We start from the raw sequence: 20,983 nt of genomic DNA on the forward strand, positions 1-20,983 counted from the left end.
CTATACTAAATCATCATTTCTGCCAAGAAACAGAGCGGAATCAACATTTCTCTTAAGCAGGCCTTGGAAGAGAAGAATTTAAAAAATATATTCAAAAGCCTCTACATTTTCCTAAAAATCACTAGATTATTAATATCAATCATATTTCTGTCAAAGTGTTAATGAAGGAGGCTCATCATTCTGGTTCATGTAACTTCCAGGTACTACACAGCAAGCCAGTGTTTCTTCACAGACAGTAAGAAAAATTTCAGTGGAAAAAAAGAATTACATGCCATAATGTTCCCTCTACCTGGTCCAGGGAAGGAATATATCCTCACAATCTCAAGTCATCACAGGAGTCATATGACCCACTCAACTGCTTAAGCAGCAACACATGTGCTCCTGAAAGAGGAGTAAATTTTGTTTTTTAACAGAGGTCTCATGTGCTCTGCTCTTCCTCTACTTAAAAAGTGTAGTTTTTTTTAGTTAAGAAGATAAGATATTTATCTTCAGTTCCAAAGATTTTGGTGTGGACTAAAAGTAAGCAAATAAAATCCAAAACATAAAAATAATTAGAAATGTCTACTGGTTGAAAGCACTTTGAAAACCATTGTTTTTAATAAATGTACAAGTAACAAGCCACACAGATGAAGGAACATTCAACATTATGAATAAAATGTCTTATAACTCATCAGCCACAGCCAATTCAACCAATGTGGCTTAGAGAACCAACCAATCAAATCATGCATCCACTTTAAAATCACATCATTAGCAGGTTCTCTAAGTTTCACTAGTTTTTGACTAGATTTTTTTTACTAAAATGAGAACTTAAGCTAACTCTCATGAAGGTACGTACATTAGAAGGCACTAATACCCAGAGAGCAGCATTTTCAAGTAACTGTTAAGGACTTAAGTTTCAAGTTCTGTAGCACTATTTAAAAGAGGTTTTTAATCAAGTTGAACTGAAAGTAGCATTAACTGAACAGGGCTTACAGCTAGGATTTTTCCAGTAAAGTGGCATGTTAGAGAAAGAAAGCATCTGCTCATTTTCAAATAAACAGGTTTCTATTTCTTAACTTAAAGCAGACAGTGTCCTTGAGAACAGAGAGTAAGCAATAAACTTTCAAAATAATGATAAAACAACTTGTAAACAGCTTACTTTTGGTTTTTTAAACAATAAAACCAGAACATATTATTGTAAATACAAATGTTTATGCAAAAGGGAACAGCACTAATCTTCATACCATGTTCATAGGGTGAAAAGGTTCCAGCATCTATGTTTATGTAAGGATCAATTTTGATTGCAGTGACACGTAGACCACATGATTTCAGAATGGTGCCAATGCTGCTTGCAATGATCCCTTTGCCAATGCCCGAGATGACACCACCAGTTACTAGGATGTACTTCATTGGAAAATCAGCACACATGCACAGACCTTGAGCTGGAAATCTAGAACAACAAAGATGTACATCTGATGAACATAAATTCGTGCCTGGGAAGATCACAGACTCAATCTGTGAAGAATTTAAATTTAAATTACCTTCAGCAACATACAATAAGAATGACCATTTTGGAATCTAGGAGCAGGATTCACTTCTCTCAGGTTATACAGCAATATGTAAGATAAACACCCAGCTTGTCCCTAAACTGTTTCTGATGAGGCTGATCAGCACCCGGAGCTGAGATATCAATTTACTGCTCTACACAGAAAGGGGTGCTGGCTAGCAAATCCACAAAAGGATTACAAAAACTTTTTACTGTTTATACATTTTAGCAAACAAAAGCACAAGTGTTCATCAGCTACAAGCTGCATTTTTCCACCCATCTGAAATAGGATAACATGCATCTCATCTGTAAATGAATTCACATTCCATTCAGGTGGCTGTGGAGGCTAATCACTGAACATGAACAGTCTTTGAACAGTGACAGCACGGCTCACCATAAAGCAAGAACTCCAGGGCCAAGAAAATCTTTCCTTACTTAAATACCCAATTCAGCCAAAACAACATGCAACAGCATATGATCTAATGGCCCTCAGTATAAATCAAAGCAGTGTGGTTTTTCAGGAGCATAATTCTTTTTTATTATACTAAAGTAACATAAGGCCTGGATCTTCGGGAGACTGAGTTCAGGAATAACAATGCCTTGTTAACAATACTCCTACATTTCTGGTAATAGGAATTAATAAACTGTTTGCTTGTTAATATGATCAAAAGGATGACCGTAATAACCATTAAACGTTTTATATTCAGGAGAAAGAGGAATGTCAAGGATTAACTTTTCCCTGCCGTTAAGTTTTAATATGTAATTTTCATAATAGCAGCGATTGTAAGACTTGGACCCTAGTACCTCTTTTTCAGGCTATTCCTTCAGAACTCAGCCAACTTAGCTGTCAACATTAACATCATAAACATCTAAGCAGTTTTCAAAGCTCTTTTCAGGAAAACGGGGGATAATTTCATCAACAGTATAAACCTTGAGTACACGCCACTTTAGAATTCTTAAATCTTGCTTACAGAAACCAAAATAAAAAGCTTGCTGTGATTTTAGCAAAACCAGCAACATCCCAGGAGCCTCAGGAAACGCGTTTACTCGAAATAGGTACAGAGAACTGCAGGTGCTCCAGGAAATTACTTGTAAAAGATGAAGGAAATAGAGTTAGGGGAGGGAGAGCTGAAAGCAAACACTGGAAGAAATAATTTTTCTGGGAAGTGGCACACGAGTTACTCTGTGCAGCCGTATCCACAGGAGCTGCCGCCTCCCGCAGGGATCTGTGGGCGCTGCACCCCGAACGTGCCGCACGGCGGGAACACGGAGAGGCCTCTGACTTACGTCGGTGCTAAAGGCGGCTGCTCCCACCAGAGCCCGCAGCGCAGACCAGGAGAGCCCCCCACGGCAGAGCCGAGCCCGAGCGCTCCGCCCGCGGGGCGGGGGCGGCACCTCCCGGGGTGAAAGGGGACACAGCCCCGGCTGGGAACGCGGCTCCGAGCGCGGCCGCCGCACCGGGAACTGCGCTGCTGCTGGGACCGGGCACGCCCCCGATGGGAGGGACACCCCCGATGGGAGGGACACTCCGGTGGGCACGACCTCTCATGGGAGGGACACCCCAATAGGGTGGGACACCCCAAATAGGCACACCCCCAAGGGGAGGGACACCCCCAAGGGGAAGGACACCCCTAACTCACCGCCAATGGGAGGGATAACCCCGCCGCCTCAGGGGCCGCGCGCCCCGTTCCGCTCCGCCCGCCCCGGTCCGGCCCTTCCTACCGCCCTCCCGCCGGAAGTGACGCACACGGAAGTGGCGCTCAGCCACCGTCCCGGTTTCCGCAGCGGCGCCGGCACGGCCCGAGCGCGGCCGCCCCCCCTGAGCCATGTTGCGCGGCCTGGGCAGCTGGCTGGGGCTGGAGCGAGCGGGCGAGGAGCAGCTGCTGCCCGCCGGCAAGAGGAGCGGCCCCGCGGAGCAGGAGCAGCAGGAGGAAGAGGAGGAGACAGGGCCGGCCGGGCAGGAGCAGGGCGAGCTGCAGGGCGACTCGGAGGCGCTGCTTAGCCAGGCCAAAGGATTCGGTAGTGAGTGTCCCGGAGCTGCCGGCTTTCCAATATGAGCTAAGAAAACTAGGCTGCCATTGTGCCTTTCGGTTATCGTCTCTTTCAGGGCTGCTTTTCAAGGAGCAGCGTTTCTTGAATATTTGTTCTCTCGGCACTTACGGGAGGAGGTCTGTGTCTAGGAAGAATAGCTCTGTCTACGTAGAATAATGTACTTCGTGGATTACTGTGGGGTTTTTTCATAGGAAAATAATGGGGTTTGATGGTTTATTTGAACATGTCTGTGGTCTTAGAATCACAGAATAGTTTGGGTTGGAAAGGACATTGAAGATAATCTCATTCCAACCCACTGCCATGGGCAGGGGCACCTTTTACTAGACCAGGCTTAAAGCTCTATCCAGCTTGGCCTTGAACGCTGCCAGGGATGGGGCAAAGCTGCAATTTGCTGTAAGTAAAATTCCTGCTTTGCTGTAGTGAATTTTTGGATAAAAGTAATCCAAAGCGCAGTCCTATACTCATTACTAAACGTTTTATTTAAAAAGGTGTTTTGGGTTTTCTAAATGGATGCTCTGAACTTTTGCATCAGTATCATCTGAGAGGTTAATCTTGGCTGGTTCTTTACTGTGCGTTGTCTTGGGTAACCTGAACTGCAGCACTTTGGTCTGTGTTGTTTGGTCAAATACATCTCTAGTTGAGTTAAATTGATTCTAATCTGCTGTTTGTTCTGATTGTTCTAAGATGTAAATTGCTCTGTCTGTTCAGGAAGGAGAAAGGACTTTGAGTTGCAGGGGAAGAATAAGTATTGACTGTTATCTATAGAAAGATCAATCCCTTAACTTGCTCTGTAAGTGAAAATTTGGTTTAGTGGCCATTGGATCCATTGTCTCTGACACCAGAGTCCTGGTGGAAAGGCTTTCTTGCTGTTTTGACACATAATCCTAGAAACCTCTTCATGGCCAGCAACCCGAGTAGCTGTGTAAAAAGATTTTTATTGGTAAAACCAAAGCCTTATAGACATTTTTTTTCTCATTATCATGATATTACACAAATTATGAGGTTTTGCCAATGTGAACTAATAATAGAAATATTGCTAGATACATAATACAGGTGAAAGATGAGTTTCTTAGCCATTTTAAAGTGTTATTTTCCACTACTAATCCTAATTTTCTAGTGCTAAGTACTACCCCTTCTGCAGTTTTATAAGTACCTTAATTTAAAAGAATATTTGCCCATATTGGAAATAAGCCTTTTGCTCTTCAGCGTGGTTCCAGGACTGGCCAAAACCACTTTGTGCAATAATGCCAGAATGTCACCTGACAGTAAAATGTCTCTGCACATTTTGCACCTAAAACAATTGCATGTGAGAGAGTTTCTAGTGATACATAAAACAGAAGACAATGTAGAATAGATAAGGGCAAGCTTGTATGCTAAGACTTTTGAAGGAGGTGTTGCCTGCCTGAAATTTTCCATGGATTTCCTGCCTCATTTTGTAAGACTGTGTTGTGCATATTGATTTTCCTAAAAATATATATAATTCTGTTTTAATAGTGTGGCTAAGTTACTTTATGGCCTAATGTTTCCAAAATACTTGTATGAAATCAGGAAAAACACATTGGTTCAGGAAACTCATTGGAAAAGATTATTTTAAGGAACATTAGCAATGTTGGTTCTAGTAAACATGGTTCACGTATAAATATTTGATGTACAGAAAGTTGTGATCATCATCGTTAAACAATATAAACTAGAAAAGAATAAATAGAATTGGATTTTTGTAGGCCATTAGCTGGGTTAGGTTATTTTGAAAGAAACTTTTAAGTAGGTATCCAAATGTCTAAAGAGAAGGAACAGTGAGTGTGGAAAGAGAACTGCATGTAAAGAAATCTAAGAAATCTTCTCTCAGGTTTTTTTTTTTTTTTTTGTCTGTGAAAGGTTACCTCTTCAATTTTGCCTCTGCTGCTACAAAAAAGATATCTGAGTCTGTTGCTGAAACAGCACAGACAATAAAGAAGTCTGTAGAAGAAGGAAAAATTGACAGTATCATCGATAAGGTAATTTATTTCTAGACACTTGATCTTAAAGATCTGTTTGCTTACTCTTGTTACAATGTGTGGTAAATCTGGAATTTGATGACGTTTCTTTAAGCTGTCTTTAGATACTGTGTCTTTCAAGAGATACTGTGCATCTCTTGATGAATGATGTGACTGAAGTGTTTATTCATGGTAGAGTTGCCAAAAAATGGTCACCCTGCTTTTCTCAGTGCTGCACCTGTGTTTGTTCCATTCCATCAGGATGCTGGAGGGATACACTGGAGAAAGACCAGAAGCTATTATGAAAAATGCTGATGTAGGTGGAAGAATTTGAGACAGGCTGTTGGGGAATGTCTGTCCCAAGATGTGTGGACTGGTTTCTTTTTGCCCCACAGCTTATTTAGTTGGGAAAAGGAATGAGGTAGCTTGCACCTTAAGGGCATCTCTGTGCAAAAGTCAGAATTAGCTTGGTGTTGTATGTATTGTGTCCTAGGACATTAGGGGTATACAGGTACAGTTTCAGAAGAACCGGTGAGATAATGAAACACCTTGTTACTGTCCTATTCTTTTCCTCACCATGCCCCTGCCACATAGTTCTTGTCCTCTCTGTTCCTGTGTGTCAGCTCCAGTTGCTTAACTTGTGCCAGCAAGTGTTCTTCCAGTGCTTTATGCCCCAAACTTGGCAGGAGGAAAAGAAAAAAAAAAAAAGGCAGCAATAAGTGCCGGGGAGTGTTCTGTGTTTGCTATTGATAGTATCTTGGAAGGGAAAGGGGACCTGGTCAAAACCATCTCAGCTGTAGTAGAACTGTGCATGCAGGAGTGTCTGACACAGGCAAACCTTTTTTCCTGCTCCTGTCTCGCAGACATTTTACATTTTGACTTCAGAGTTTGTTGACAGTTGTCTATATAATAATAGCAGAGATCTATTTCCTTCTATAGTAATAGTAGAGTCTAATGTTATTTTGATCAATATCAAAGAGGAAAAATCAAGTAACAAGGTTATTTGTTAATTTAATACACTAATAATACTCCTAAGAAACTGTAGCTAAGTACCTACAGCATATTTTAAGCCTTAAATACAATTTTATTTTTTCTGTAAATGTCTTAGACTAATATGAATTCTCTGTTTCAATTAATCAGTGTTAAATACAGGCGAAACAAGATTATACCTGTATCATCCCAAAGCTTTTTTACCATATAAATGATTTTATTTCATAAGTAGAAAATATTAACATAATTTTAAACCAGAAGGAACCACAATAATCATTTTGTATAACTGACACTGCTGTAGTTCTCTCACAGATAGTAATCTTAAACTGAAATACTGGGTCACTGAAGAAAAAAGACATATAGGAATTTATCAGGATTTAGCTTGAAGACTTCTGTGCATTTTGGCAACTTGTTAATCCATAGACTTCACTGCATTAAAGTTGTATTTTGGGAGTGGTTTAAGTATTCATTTCTAGCTTTGTCTTTTTTGCCTCTGCTTTCAACCACAGAACATTTGCGTTCTTACTTCTACATTATGGCATTCCAAATTCTGAGACCATTCTCCTTTTTTAAAATTCTAAATTCAATATAGAATTTTTCTAAGTCTGATTTTTTTAATGAAAATTTGTCAGCAGCATAAGTGGAGAAGTTATTTTGTTTCAGCTAACCAGGTGTTCTGAAATACAGCTTTACAATTTTGAAAGTCCAGTTTCTTGCAATGGATATATTTCTTAGGCAGCTCTTGAAACTTCTGTGAGGCCAAGGGTATCTCTAAGTGTTAGTGCTTTACAAACATGTTTAAATAAATCTAAGCAAGCTGCATTGTCTGTTTTTCATGAAGTGAGACAGTAAGTAGATATGCCTAGTATGTCAATGTTCAAATTATCAGCTAAGATTTTCAATCTTTTTTCCTTGTCCCCTGAACTTAACAAAGCTATAAATATAATTTTAAGAGCATACACTGTAGTTTTAAGTGCAAAATCAAATGTTTCAGTAAAAGGAGGTTTATGATTGACATGAAAGATTTTTAACTTACAGGAAGGGTCACCACAGATACAAGAATATGCACTGTGTTTGAAAGCACTTTGTGACTGAGCATAAAATGAGTGATTTTTTTTTTTTAATTGTGCTTCCCTAATTTTTATTTTAGACCATTATTGGAGATTTTCAGAAGGAGCAGAAGAAATTTGTCCAAGAGCAGCAAACCAAAAAATCAGGTAATATATGTTTGTTTTGATGACGCCTAACATCACGTAAGTGAAACCTTGCTGAAAGCAGGATAATTGAACTGCATCAAAAACTACTCTATCAAAACACTATTTATTGAAACACATTATGACAACTTAATGCATATGGTGGAAAATGAAGATTATATATTTAAGTGTGGTTAATGTTACATTATCTAGTTGGTTTAGATTTGCATTTATAACCCAGTTCTGCTTTATGAAATAAACTCAAACATCACCATGCTAGCAAAGTTGTTTTCTCACATTGTGTTTCCTCATTGACTTTTATCTTTTCTAATGTGTTACCTGAATGCAATAATTTCTGACAGTTTGAGTATATAGTGATGTTAATCTTGAAAAAGAGCTGATTTTAAATGGATTGTGATACATTTTTTTCACTGTGTTTGTAGTTAGCATGTTAGTCTGGTTTCTTCTTGCAAGATTGGTTATGGGTTTGTGTTGTCTGTACTTCTGTCTTTTTGTTTGTTAGTAAACTTGCGATTCTTTTTATATTTATAAAAGCTTAATGAAAATAGGTAGCTAGACTGGCCAAAGGAGAAGTAACAGATGGCCTGACTGAAAGAAGCATAAGCATCTGATGTGGATGCATGTGGGTGAAAGACCTTGCTGATATCAGCTGCACAGGCAAATAAGAGTTGTTAGTTTAAGGGCATGAGGATTATTTATCTGCTACAGCTGCATCATATTGTCTCCGTAGGCTGAATTTGCATTGAGTGAAGAAATTGATAAATATCTATAAATCTACAATAGTTTATTTTCCTCTCTGTACAGCCCAAATAACTATTTTGAAAGTATCTGCATAAACCAGCTGAACTGGAGTAGGTTTACTCAGTGTATAATGGGTTGTAATTCATAATAAATTTATAACATTTTTCTTTGTTGTTAAAGAATTGGTGTCTTCTGGGTGTAAGTTACTTCGCAAACTTAATTTAGACAAAGTTTACACATTTGAAGTGGATCTGGAAATACTATTTTCAGGCAACTTGACCAGTTATATGGCACTACTTCAGTACCTGAACTAAGAGGCAGCAAATTCTGACTGGTGAATGCTGCAAAGAAATTGCCACAGTTTTATTTTTACAATAACAGAGATCAGCAACTATTTAGTTATTATTTTCTTACTTCTGATAAGCCAAGATCCATTCCTAGGGTTTCTCTCTTAAGCCATGGGCTTAGTTTAGGAAAAAGACACAATTACTTGGCATACTGGTGTAACTCTGCTTACTTTTGACACTGTGTTACCTTACCTAAGTTATTTGGAGTGGGGTTTTCTCAAGTATTATACATGCAATTATCTTCCTCTTTTCAATACTAGAAGCAGCTGTACCTCCCTGGGTAGACAGCAATGAAGAAGAGACAATTCAACAACAAATTCTGGCCTTATCAGCAGTAAGTATTTCATTTCCTGTAAGATTTGAAATTTTCTCTTGGAGGAATTAAATCTACTGGGTTTTTGTCTGTCACCACACCAATCATGTGCAAGAGTAAATAGTTCTATCAGTTTCAACTTGAACTGAAGCAGATCTTCAATATAGCTTTTATTTTTAGAAAGGCTTTACAGATTGCTTTGCTGCTCTTGTGTGTGAAATATGGTGTCCTTTTTCTGATATGATTTAATGGCCATAAATATGTTCTTCAAAGGATAAACGGAATTTTCTGCGAGACCCTCCGGCAGGTGTGCAGTTTCATTTTGACTTTGATCAAATGTACCCTGTTGCACTGGTCATGTTACAAGAAGATGAGCTTCTTAACAGGATGAGGTTTGACCTTGTTCCCAAACAGTAAGTAATTTCTGCTGGTAACTGTACCATCATACTTTTAATGTGTCTGTAAATACTCATTAATTACTCCTTGTTCCTTTTCACTTCCTTCAGTTCTTTATGTTCTTCTCATGTGTACATATATTTTCATGCTAGTGTCTAACACATGAAGTATTGCATGTACATTGCAAATCAGCAGTTTGAGGTAAGAAAAAAAGTATATCTGTGAGACAGAGCTAATAAGGACCTGTTGACTTAAGTATGGGCGAGGCCCTCAGTATTTCCATGTCCAGTGTGCTAAATTAAATGATTTTTTTTTCCTCCGAAGAAAGGTGAAGGCAGCAATAAAAATGTTCAGATCTGTTGGTGGAACTGACATCCCAAAAAGGTGATTGTAGATAGTCAGAGACCACCCCTGGAGAAATGGTAATGGAATGTGTCACAAAAAAAAAACAAACCCAGCAATGCAAGCAAGAAAAACTTGATGTGGATAAGAGATGGGGAAAGCTCTGTGTTGCAGAGCTTTATTCTTGTCCAGTCCCAGACTCTGTTCCTAACAGTGTTTCACAATTCAACTTTATTTAAGTGGTAGTTCCTAACATTAGTCTCCTTGTCTAAGGATGGAAACAGAAAGAAAATCTTTCCTTGTGACATTTTCTGTCTTAAATCTCCTCCTTTTGTAAACCTTCCCAGCTCCTCATTCTGTTTACCTTCTTCTCCGTTGCCAGTTCTGAAGATCTGCTCATATTCTCTGATCCTCTGTCTTCAGCTTCTGGTCATGTTATCCTTGCCTTTTCTGCCACATTGCTTAATATTTTTATCACCTGTTCTTAGTCTCAGGAGTCACTGTTGCCTGAATAGGTGTGAAGGCAACTTCATTCTTTCTTAACCTTCTCAGTTCTTCCCCACAGATCTTGACATTTATGCTTTTTGTTGCCTGTGAGTTAATGTGCAGGTAGTGGAAGTAGTACTGCTGCAATCTAGGAACGGCTTCTGCCACCACAGATGTTACAGTTCCACCTGATGTCTAGGGAAGATGTGGACAATTATAGTTTGACAATAATAGAGTGTTTGGCTAAGAGGGGAAGAGAACAGGGTTGTTTGGCTTGTTGGGTTTGTTTACGTAGTTTGTCAGGAGAGATGGAACAGCATAATATTTTTCCATACTGTGTATTGCTGCATGCTGTTAAGCTTTTTCTAGAGCTATGACATTACTATTGTAGGTTCAAGTCAATTCCAAATGTCTCATGAGAGATCAGGAACTTCTAAAATTATGGACGTTTTAGAAGGTGTCAATGTCACAAATTTATTTTTTAAGGTTTTACTTAAATATCACTTATGTCTACTCCTTCTCTCTGCATATTTAATTTTATTTCACTGCTAGGTGGTAAAAGGAGCCATATTCCAAATGTAATAATCAAAATCTGTTTGTTCTCTCTAGTGTAAAGGAGGAGGTATTCTGGAGAAATTATTTCTACAGGGTGTCCCTAATTAAACAGTCTGCACAACTCACGGCGCTTGCAGCTCAACAGCAAGCAGCAGGAAAGGAAGAGAGCAAAGGCAGAGAAGAGGATAGTGAACTGAAAGGTATGGGAAACACTTGTTTTAGCACAGCTTGTTAACTTAGTGTCGTGCTGTTGTCTAAAATTGGAAGAAAAATTTTTCAAAACATATTAAAATGAATAACATAAATAACAGTCTTTTAATGAAAGCTTTCAGTTGCACGTGTAATACCTATGTGCATGTGCAGCATCAAATTTTCACAATTTTATGTTTAATTAATTAGCATGTCTAGCAAGTACATCTAATGGGAGAACAGTTGCCCTGGTAACCCACCCTTGGATCTGCCCTATTGTGGCCCCTCCAAGGAATCTTAGCTCTATGTCTTGTATACATCAGATGCCATCACATTTTTGTCCTGGATTACCTATTAAATCAGGGCTTCACTCACCATACTTGGTGTCTTTGTGTAGACTGGGGAAGAGGAGGCTCCTGGTGCTTTTAGGCTTTTTTTCAGTTTCAGCCAACTTTGTCAGAAGAGTGGAAATCTCAAGAGAAGAAATGCTGTACTTTACTTTTGACAGCTCATGACCATTAGTGGTCTTAAGTATGATTTTTGTCTTGTCAGAAAGAAATACGAGATACCTTGATCACACAAGAGGTACTAGGCAACCCAGCCAGCTGGCATATGGTTTGCTTTTGGCTTTTGCTCATCTCTCATGCCAGACAGAAGTTAGTGAGTGATACAGGGGTAGAACTACTGTGGTGGTGGAGTGCAGGATGTGGAAAGGTCCATAATATATAGTGGAAGCAGAAAAAATGGGGACCAGGAGGCTACTTGGGATTCAGCCTTGAGATGAAAAAGCTGCTTCAACAAACATCTTTTCAGTTACATTGATCAGTTTCTACAGGTGATTCTTACTGGCCCCCTTATGAACCACTGGACCTCTCTGCATGTTAACAGATTCTGCAAGCAGGAAGATCTGTGGCTTAAAGAGTATAAAGCAGTTACTGGCAGAAACACAAAAGATAATTAGTAGCTCATTAAATCTTAGCTTAACCTAGGTACACTCACCATCCCTGGTAAGACACCTGAAGGATCTTGGCAGGCTGGGTAGGGATTGAAGAGAAGGAGAAAGCCTTTGCTGCACCTTGGAATGGTTCTCGTATCTCCAATGTCAATGAATTGTTGCCCATGAAATCCACTAATATTTATGTTCTGTTGACACTGCTGGCCTGATGGACAGTCAGCTGCTCACTGCTAAGTTAACTTCTTTTTCCTCCTTCTTGAATATAGTATCTTTCCATATAGGTATTTTACCTCTTAAGTCACCTTTCTTATTCTTTTTACAGCCTTTTTCACAGGTCTTATGCACAGCTTAGTAACCTTCTGCACAGTCTGAGCTAAGGCTGCACTGGCCTTTGTTCCTTGGATGGGCAGCTGAACTTTGGGGTAAAGGGGAGGCTACGGATGGAATTACAAAGCTGGGTTTCCATGTTGCATATGTGCCTTTGTTGTCAGTTTGTCTTCTCATAGGTTTTGTTTGGAATGTACCTGTGTCAGCCTAGTCAAGGTCCCCACCTCGGGTGGAAAAAGTAGTTCTCTCTCAGTATATTCTGTAGTAGCCTATCCTTTCAGCATTGCCATCCAAGCAATGCTGACAGGACAGGCTACTCCAGAATATACTGTAGACCAAGAGGCACCAATTCCCACTACTTTTATTCAGGACAGTTGTTTACTGTCCCAAAACTATGTCTGTTTTAACTGAAGTATCTCAACTTTACAGGAGAGATGGCATGTGATCCTATTGAATAACAAAAATGTTATGTTTGAGTCATCCAAACCCTTGGAAAGTACCCTTCGGTCAATGTGGAAGTTGCTGGATTCTAGTAAAATTCCCATTGTGACTAAAGCAAAACCTATCTTCATTAAAAAAAAAAAACAAACTCCACTCTCTTTTGGCCTGTTGCAGCTCTTCTACATTTCAAACCACAAGTGTGGGATATGCAGATAGATTCACTAATGAATGCATGTTCTGTAATGGCAAAGATATGTGTACCAGACTGTAGTAAATGCATGTTTTGTTAGACTCAGAAATTGCATAGAATTGGGAAGCTCTGAATCATACGTGTTATTTTTGATTTAAGTAACCTTTTTGAAAGTTGGATTCCCTAATTGGAGGCTAAAACTGGAAGTAATTGCCTGTTGGTAGTTCTTCATAATGTTCAGGGTTCTTCTTAGAGCTGAGTGACTATAAAATAGAATTATTAGCCTTCCATTTCTGTCTCGTCCTTAGCCCCTCTTTTCAGAACATTAAATGAGTATGGCTGATATGAAAGGAAAAGAGAAGAGACAAATGGAAGACATTCCTCATTCTAGTGTAAAGGAACTAGTATATAAGGCCTGTAACAAAATGCCAGGTTCTAGTCATCCTCTAGGTATTAGTAGCTCTGTAGTAAGGAACTAGGTCACTTTGGGATGAGAGCACACTGCTGTGGAGGAGATGATGCCATGCCATGCCAGTAAGTCCAGAATGATGCTAATGGTACATCAGTCACACCTGACTGGGGCATGGCACTGCACAGCGGCTGTGTCCCACCTAGACGAGAGCAGCAGGTGGGGCCTGAGGCACCTCTCTTGAACAGCAAAGAGTTATTGCCATGTCCTACAGCTTCCCCAAGCAGGGAATGTTGGAGCCTCTTTGGCTGCAGTGTTGGATGCAGTGAGAGATCCTCTGGAGATAGGAAAGTGGAAGGAAGAGAGAAGATGGGACAGAGCAGTGGACATGGAGTAGATGAGATATAAAAACAGTGAGAGGTATCGATTAGGGAATGATTTTAGTTAAAACTGACCTTAATTTTAAAAATTAAACACAAAAAAAATCTCAGAAACTGCTGAATTAGCAGAAGGATCCACCTGGGCACTCTGTAGGAAGCAGAGCTGCAAGCTCAGAGCTGCTTTTTGCATGTTTAAGCAAAGAGAACTGCTAAGCAAGCACTCCACAACTACCATAGCCCTTGTATGTTAATTGTTCTTGCAGCCACGTGGCTCTTAATTGTAACTCCTCTCCCGTGAGACCTGCACAAGGAAAAAAGTTGGGATGTTCCTTTACCTGCCAGGAGAAATATCTTGTCAACAATCATTGTCTTCCTAGCACCATGCTCTAAATACAGAATGCACAGCAAGTTTCCTTAGGAAATTGTGACCAGCTTCCAGGGTTTGTTTCTCAGTGAGTTCCTTTGCCTGTGTGAAAGGTGAGGCTGCAGAACACTGTTCTCATGTGCCCTTAGGGGTGTGCATAGTACATGTGCAGTCTGGTCTGCCCAAGAGCTAACTGGCACCCATGGCAGCAGTAGTACTCAGCCAGAGGAGTTTGAGAACTTCTGTGATAAACAGTGGCTGGATTTCATGACCAAGTCTATGCATTTGTAGCTTTAAAGATCTTGGGATATCATTTTGAGGGTCAGAGGGGTCCTCTCTCTTAAGTTTGGATCCATAATGAGGAAATTGCTTGCTAAACTTATCTTAATTAAGAATAGAAATTTCTTTCTCTTTGTTTTTTTTGAAAATGGTTCACCTGTGGCTAAATTCAGCCTTTAACCAGCCTTTAATTTCCTAAAAATACAGTATTTCCTTGTATATTTAATAGCAATGCAAATTAAATGAGATTTTTTAATATGTTTAAATGTTGCCTACCTTTTTTTTTTTTTTTCCATGATAGAAACAGTCCGGCCAAAAACACCACCTGTTACAATAAAGCCTCAAATGAAATCACAAGAGGTAAAAATGCTGTTAAATTTTGTCTGGGATTAAGTATGTGAAGCTGTTCCTCAATAAGTAATTATGCACATTTTTGAGTAAGTTCTGCTATGAAACCATAATAATATAGTCCCTGACAGTCCTAACCTGCTGCTGTTTTGCTGTAATATTAATTTTTAGCATATAATCTTGAAACTCATTTTCATTTGCAGAAACAGTTGCTTATCTGAAGAATGTTTTCCTTAGTATCCTGCATATTTTTCTGTCAAAAGTGACATTTCCAAAATGTTTGGAGTAGAAGGTTAGCATTGCATTGAGACACTAGCAGTACCTTCATAAAAATGTATCTGTGTTTCATGTTCTCTGCAACTCTTCAAGCTGTGATCAGACTGAAGTATAGAAAATCTAAATTATGCATTACAATAGCAATGCTGTTTTATTTCACTTTTGCATGGTACTACAAAAACCTTTACCTTAGACACATAATGACCCTTGTTCATTTCTGAATTGTAAAATTGTGCCAGAGAACACTCTTGGCAGAAGCAGAGCTGTGCATTCACTTGCCAATAATATGCAGTGGCCAAAGATTTCCAAAGAATAGTCCTCTCTTATTTTGATGTAGAAAACTATTACTGAATTGTGATCAAATTTTTTATACTTAGGTCCTGTTTTAAACTACTCAGGAGTTTATTACTGTTTCTGTAGACTACAAACTAAGAATTAAAGTTGCTAAGAGAGCACAAGAAGTCTGGCATGTAAGGCAGATCATTTTCAGTACAGCTGAATGTCTTCTGTTTTACAAATATGTAACATTTTTGGTTTTCCTTAGGAGTATTTTTGTACAAGTAACCAATAAAAAGAAATAGTTGTGAGAGTAATGTGTTTGGGTTTTGCCAGCTCTATTTAAAAGCAGTCACAGGAGTGGAAGTATGTATTGGTGACTTGTTTTACTCTGTCTGGATAAGTTTATACTGAAGTGTATTGTTGCAGGATGAGGAAGAGATTTCCACTAGTCCAGGCGTATCAGAATTTGTGAGTGATGCTTTTGATACCTGTAATCTGAATCACGAAGATCTAAGAAAAGAAATGGAACAACTAGTGCTAGACAAAAAGAAAGAAGAGACTTCAGTAGTAGAAGGTAAAGCTACTATTGCCTCTGTTTCTTACATAGAGCAGTTCCAAGACTGGTTGATTTAAAAGGGAAAAAAAATTGTAATCCAATTCAGAAAAGTAGATCTGTGACTTTTTTTCCAAAATGTATGAAACAACCGTCAATGAGATATTGCAGTAATTAATGATAATTTTTGCCTTGGTCAAACACATTTTATACAGAATGTTAACTGTGAGTGGTTTAAATCCAAAGAACCTAAGAGTTTTAGGTCACTCTTTTATGAAAGTGAATGTGAGGTATTTTTTTCTTTTCATCTCCTCATTTCTATTTCATAGGTTCTTCTACATATGAATTGTTTTCTTTAATTGACATCCTTGTAGGTAAAGTACAATATTTGAAAGTCAGGCTGTTTTCTTCTTTTGGCACCAGCTAAAAGAGCAACATTTGCACCAGGCCATGAGCTTGAAGAGGCCTCTGCCTATAAAGGTTTAGAGGCATTTGGAACAGTTAAAATTGAACAAATAGTTCTGAAAATTATGATAAGAAATTAAGTGGAGCTTATTAATTAAAATAATTCAGAAGAACTAATATCAGTGTGAAGAGCATAACAGTCTGTGATGATGTGACTCTGGCCATACATAATTTACTATGACAACACTTGTGTATGTAGATGCTTTGGATTTTGCTGAATCATTGTTTTCTGATTTTTTTTTTCTATCCATTTCATAGCCAAGCTTGAGGAATTGTCATGAGTAGTATCAGTTTCTTGCATCTAGTTCTTTGATGCGAATGTTTCAATAGGCCATTAATGTATTACTTGTTCAGAGAAGTCTCAGCTGGCCAGACTGACTTGGACTCTGGAATCACGTACCTTCCTATCTAGGCTAAGTACCAACCAATGTGTAACAAACACATCAAACGCCCATCTGCTCCCCCACACTCCTGCCTATAATAGGTAGAGCTAATTAAAATAGAGATTTAACAACACAGGAATGCCTTTTGACTTATTTTTTTGCCCTGAAGTATGAAATATGATTACCTTTAACCCTGATTAAATGAGCTCTCCTAGCTACAAATGTCAGTGAGGAGAGTACCTTCTTTGTTTTAAACTAGCCACAGTATTTGATCTTTATTTCCTTTAACAGTACATCCACACTTCTACAAAATTCATTTTTTATGGAGATGTAAAATTGCAAAGGGAGATTCAGTTGAAAGCAGAGTGAAAGACTGTAGAAAATGTTCTTGCAAAGGGACACTCATAATGACTTAGCTGTGCATTTGCTCTTTGTATCTTTGTTATAGTATGCATATTGTGTATTCATTAGTTCCTATTTGGAATCAATAGGAAGGTGCAATTTCTGAAATTCCTTGTATTTCTAAGGAGAATAGTCCATAAAGTTTAGGGGATATAAGAGAGATTCAGTGTAAATTAATCTAGTTGTATATAAATAAGCAACATTCAATATTATCTGTTAAATTCTTACACATCATTTGTCTTTTTTAGAAGAAACTGCTGATTGGGAAAAGGAATTGCAACAAGAGCTTCAAGAGTATGAGGTGGTGACAGAATCAGAAAAGCGTGATGAAAACTGGGATAAAGAAATAGAAGAAATGCTGCAAGAAGAAAATTAAGCATTTTCACAAAATCACTATAATCCAAAGCTCTTTCAGAGGACTGACATGGATTTCTGCTTTCATATTTTGCTTACAAAAATATCTTCAGAAGACATAAAAGAATCTAAAGTCATTATAATTCCATATGGGAATACAACCAGTATTTCTGTTCTTTATACGAGCAGTTTCTGAACTTCTGTATTCTTCAAAAGAAAAAAAGAGGAGGCAGATACTGCAGGTTATAATTAAAAGTGATAACATTAATACATGAAGCAGTGGTTCAGTTTGAGGCATTTTTAGGTGATCAAGAAACTCTTCAAAGAGATTTCTAAATCTAAGAAGCGCAATTTTTTTTTGTCTACAGCCTTCTGTTTGGGATGTAAAAATGGATCTTGTAAGTAACTTAATCCTTTACAACAATTCTCTCTTGACATTTGCACTCTGATCCCTGTATAATCTGTAAATGTGTACTATTTTTAAGGTACTTGTAGTTGGTAGATTTCACATGTATTTAACTTCCTTAATGTATGTAGCCAAAGAATTTATAGAAAACGCTATTGAATAATTTCCAAGGATTTGGTACAATATACTAATGCAGACTCCAAAGAAGCTGATAATTTATCAGTCAGGCAGCAAACATTTAAGCATTTAAATTAGGATAGAGTTAGTAACTGCTTGAATTAAATTTGGATTTGTTAATCATTTTGAGACACTGCCTTTCCCCACAGAGAGAAATGGTTTAATGTATTCTTTCTGCAGAAGGCTGTTATGTTTCCATTTAATTTTACTGTCTGAGCTGAGAGCAAATTACTTCTCCTTATTTTAAGTGCTGAAACATTTATGTAAAAACTTTCACTGGTTTGGACATCTTTATTAAATACTGTAAATATGTATAAAATGGGCTCATTTATTTGGAGGGAGGGCAGTGAGGAGTAAATGCAATTCAGACACAGATTTTAAAAGTACACTTGTTCACAGTGCTTAAGACATAGCATTCAAATTTAAAAATAGGAGTTTTTTCTCTAAAAAGTTTATGATTCTTCATGGGCATCTGGATGTTTCCTGTGGTTATACCATTAAGTCAGTACCTTTACATATAGCTAAATGAAAATTTTATGTTCTGCTTGTCATCTATTTCATAAACTTCTATGACAAAGCATTCATGAAATGCCAAATACAAAGCAAAATGGGTAAAATTAAGTAGGTCGGTGCTATTACGCACAATTGAATTATAGGCATGTTACATACAGTAAGATGTGTCTTAATGACATAATTCTGCAGAAAACTTTTATAAAGAGACTAAAGAGATTATAGCTGTAATTACTCAGTCAATATTCACCCCGTGGGAAATAAAAATAGCTAAGTAGTTTCTGCTGCTGTTACTGTTAAGAAAGAGCTATTTTAAATTGTCTCCATTAGCAACTTGGTCAGAAAGTTCTCTGTTTCTCATTATGGAAACGGAATTGTTTTAAATCCACGTACATTTGGCTTCTCAGATTCGTTTATTGCCATACACTTTCTCAACTGCAAACCATTTTAAGCACAATTTGTATTTTTATGGGGTTTTTTCACTTAGCTAACTTTCACTTAGCTTAGTTGTGAGGTAAGACATGGTAAATAAGAGGTAGTTAAGGAGCTTTTTACATTTGGGATTAATTAAAGATGACAAAAGTTAAATCAATTACTCTTATAAAAAGACTATTCACAGCTCAATGGTTACTCTTGACAAATAAAACTGCTGTGGATTTAAGCTGGGGGTATTAGGATCTGTCTACTCTACAGTTTGACCTGACGCTTTCTATAAAGATGAGTAGTTCTATTCTGATAGTGGCAAATATTCCCTGCTTGACTGAGAGCTCCAAAATCACTGCTCCAAAGTCCACCTTCTTAAAAACAAGTCTGATCATTCCTAATCTTTTCATGTGTATGATGGCCTTATTTGCATGGAGTTTGTACATCAAGCCTCATCTTTCTTTTCATGGAAGCATAAAACCTCTGTAGTAGTCATAGATATCAAATTGCATTTCTCATAAAAGATGGTTCTTTCATATAAAATTTTCATTTTTCCTTTTTAATGAAAAGTGTATCTATAAAATAAAAGAAACCAACCCACTGCTTAAATTTGCATTTAAAGAAAGATAATAATGTAGCAAGGCTGAATCTGACTTGAGCTCTGATATTTAAAGTCTCTTATTAAAAGTAAAATTAATGTTTTCAAATATGGGTATCTGGTTTTAAGATGGAAAACTGAAGTAAATTCTCCATAATCCTGCAGTTTTCAGGCCTGGCCTATGCCTTTCATTTAGGTACATTTCATGCTACAGGTGCCTAGAAGTTCTTACTGTGCATGGGAAGAGGGAAAGTTTCTGTTTTCCACTCACCATGTGAGAGGAGTGCAGATAGACCTTTTCACATTCACGGTGAATTTTTTGCATGCCTTTGTACCCCAATGTGTCATAATAGTATATTACATAAGCAAGTTTGCTGATCTTTTCTTAACAACACTATTCCAAGCACTGGGCTGATGCAGATGCTAAAATCCAGTATAACAGTGCTACCGTATCAGTGACAAAATGAAACCAAAAATTAATGTAAGTAACATCATCCTGTGGATACAGTGTGACAGAAAGTACAGTTGTTTAAAACATTGAGAAGAAGCAAAGAACAAATCAAAATATAGTTAACAATTTTCTTAGAAGATAAACTTGCAGATTTTTTAATTAATTTTTGGGAAATGGGGCAAAGATCACCCAGGAATTATTTAGGGTATTATTTAGCTTAGACTAGCTCTGAGAAACCAGCATCTCTATGTATTCTGTGCGCTGAACAATCATCTTCAGTTATTAGTTTATAATTCCAGTTGGTATTAGTTAATACCTATATGGAATTTTTAAAATTTAATGACCTGTCTGGAGGAAAAGATTGTAAAATCCAGGAATAAGAAAAGTATAGTGAAAAGTTCCCCTACATTTTTATTTGATCACTTACAGATGATCTGTTATCAAAATTAATCAAAGTTTTCAGTTTCCTGCATTGTTACAGTAAACTTTTAATTTTGTTAGTTTTTTGCCTCAGTGTTTGTTTTTTGTTTTTTTGTTTTTTTAATGCTGTTTGGTGATCTTGGTGGTCAGTATGTAGTACTGAAGTGCAGGATGTCAATTTTAACCTTGTGCATTTGAAGAATAACCCTATGTGCAGGAGCCTGTTGCTGGATTGTGAGATGCATCCTTGAACTGTTGGCCACTCACATGTTATTGACTTTTACTATGCAATATCTATTGCATAGAAAGGAGCAAAGTGTGTTTAGTTACTTTTCTGTGCACTGCCAAGAAGTAGCAGCTGCATCAAGCCCTCAGTCCCGGGACTGTGTCAAGAATGTAGTTGTACCATTGATGCCTTTTTCTCTGGTCCTAGAAATATGAGCAAGATACAGGGTGATAAATGGGGTACC

At 37.9% G+C, this 20,983-nt stretch overlaps 2 protein-coding genes across 4 annotated transcripts in view; one reads left to right on the forward strand and one right to left on the reverse strand.

The window, feature by feature from the left end:
- Window positions 1-3,226, reverse strand: part of CTPS2 (CTP synthase 2) — a 59,392-nt gene extending 56,166 nt beyond the window's left edge. The window contains exons 1-2 of one of the 2 annotated variants that reach the window (XM_062488044.1): window positions 3,166-3,226; window positions 1,224-1,429 (exon numbers count right to left, since the gene is read on the reverse strand). In XM_062488044.1, coding sequence (XP_062344028.1) covers window positions 1,224-1,407 — 184 coding nt within the window. In that variant the 5' untranslated portion in view covers window positions 1,408-1,429; window positions 3,166-3,226. Of the gene's footprint in view, window positions 1-1,223; window positions 1,430-2,812; window positions 2,914-3,165 lie in introns of those variants that run through there. The other variant, XM_062488043.1, reaches the window with a different exon arrangement.
- Window positions 3,227-3,329: 103 nt separating this feature from the next.
- On the forward strand, window positions 3,330-20,983 carry SYAP1 (synapse associated protein 1). 2 transcript variants are annotated; one of them, XM_062488046.1, is made up of 9 exons: window positions 3,330-3,547; window positions 5,453-5,571; window positions 7,691-7,757; window positions 9,103-9,176; window positions 9,429-9,568; window positions 10,989-11,134; window positions 14,770-14,828; window positions 15,798-15,945; window positions 17,423-20,983. In XM_062488046.1, exons 1-9 carry the CDS (start codon window positions 3,352-3,354, stop codon window positions 17,548-17,550), a joined length of 1,077 nt encoding a protein of 358 aa, XP_062344030.1. In that variant the 5' UTR covers window positions 3,330-3,351; the 3' UTR covers window positions 17,551-20,983. The 2 variants fall into 2 exon arrangements, with proteins under 2 accessions (XP_062344030.1, XP_062344031.1); XM_062488047.1 differs by having other exon boundaries at window positions 3,330-3,544.

Source organism: Cinclus cinclus, chromosome 2 (genome assembly GCF_963662255.1).
Source record: "Cinclus cinclus chromosome 2, bCinCin1.1, whole genome shotgun sequence".
NCBI classification, from domain to species: Eukaryota; Metazoa; Chordata; class Aves; order Passeriformes; family Cinclidae; genus Cinclus; species Cinclus cinclus.

Excerpts from the sequence above, each read along its gene's own strand:
- SYAP1 (XM_062488046.1), top strand. The coding sequence starts at position 3,352 with ATGTTGCGCGGCCTGGGCAGCTGGCTGGGGCTGGAGCGAGCGGGCGAG. Across the intron at positions 5,572-7,690 it reads TTGACAGTATCATCGATAAG|ACCATTATTGGAGATTTTCA; the intron begins GTAATTTATTTC and ends TTTTTATTTTAG. Across the intron at positions 9,569-10,988 it reads TTTGACCTTGTTCCCAAACA|TGTAAAGGAGGAGGTATTCT; the intron begins GTAAGTAATTTC and ends TGTTCTCTCTAG.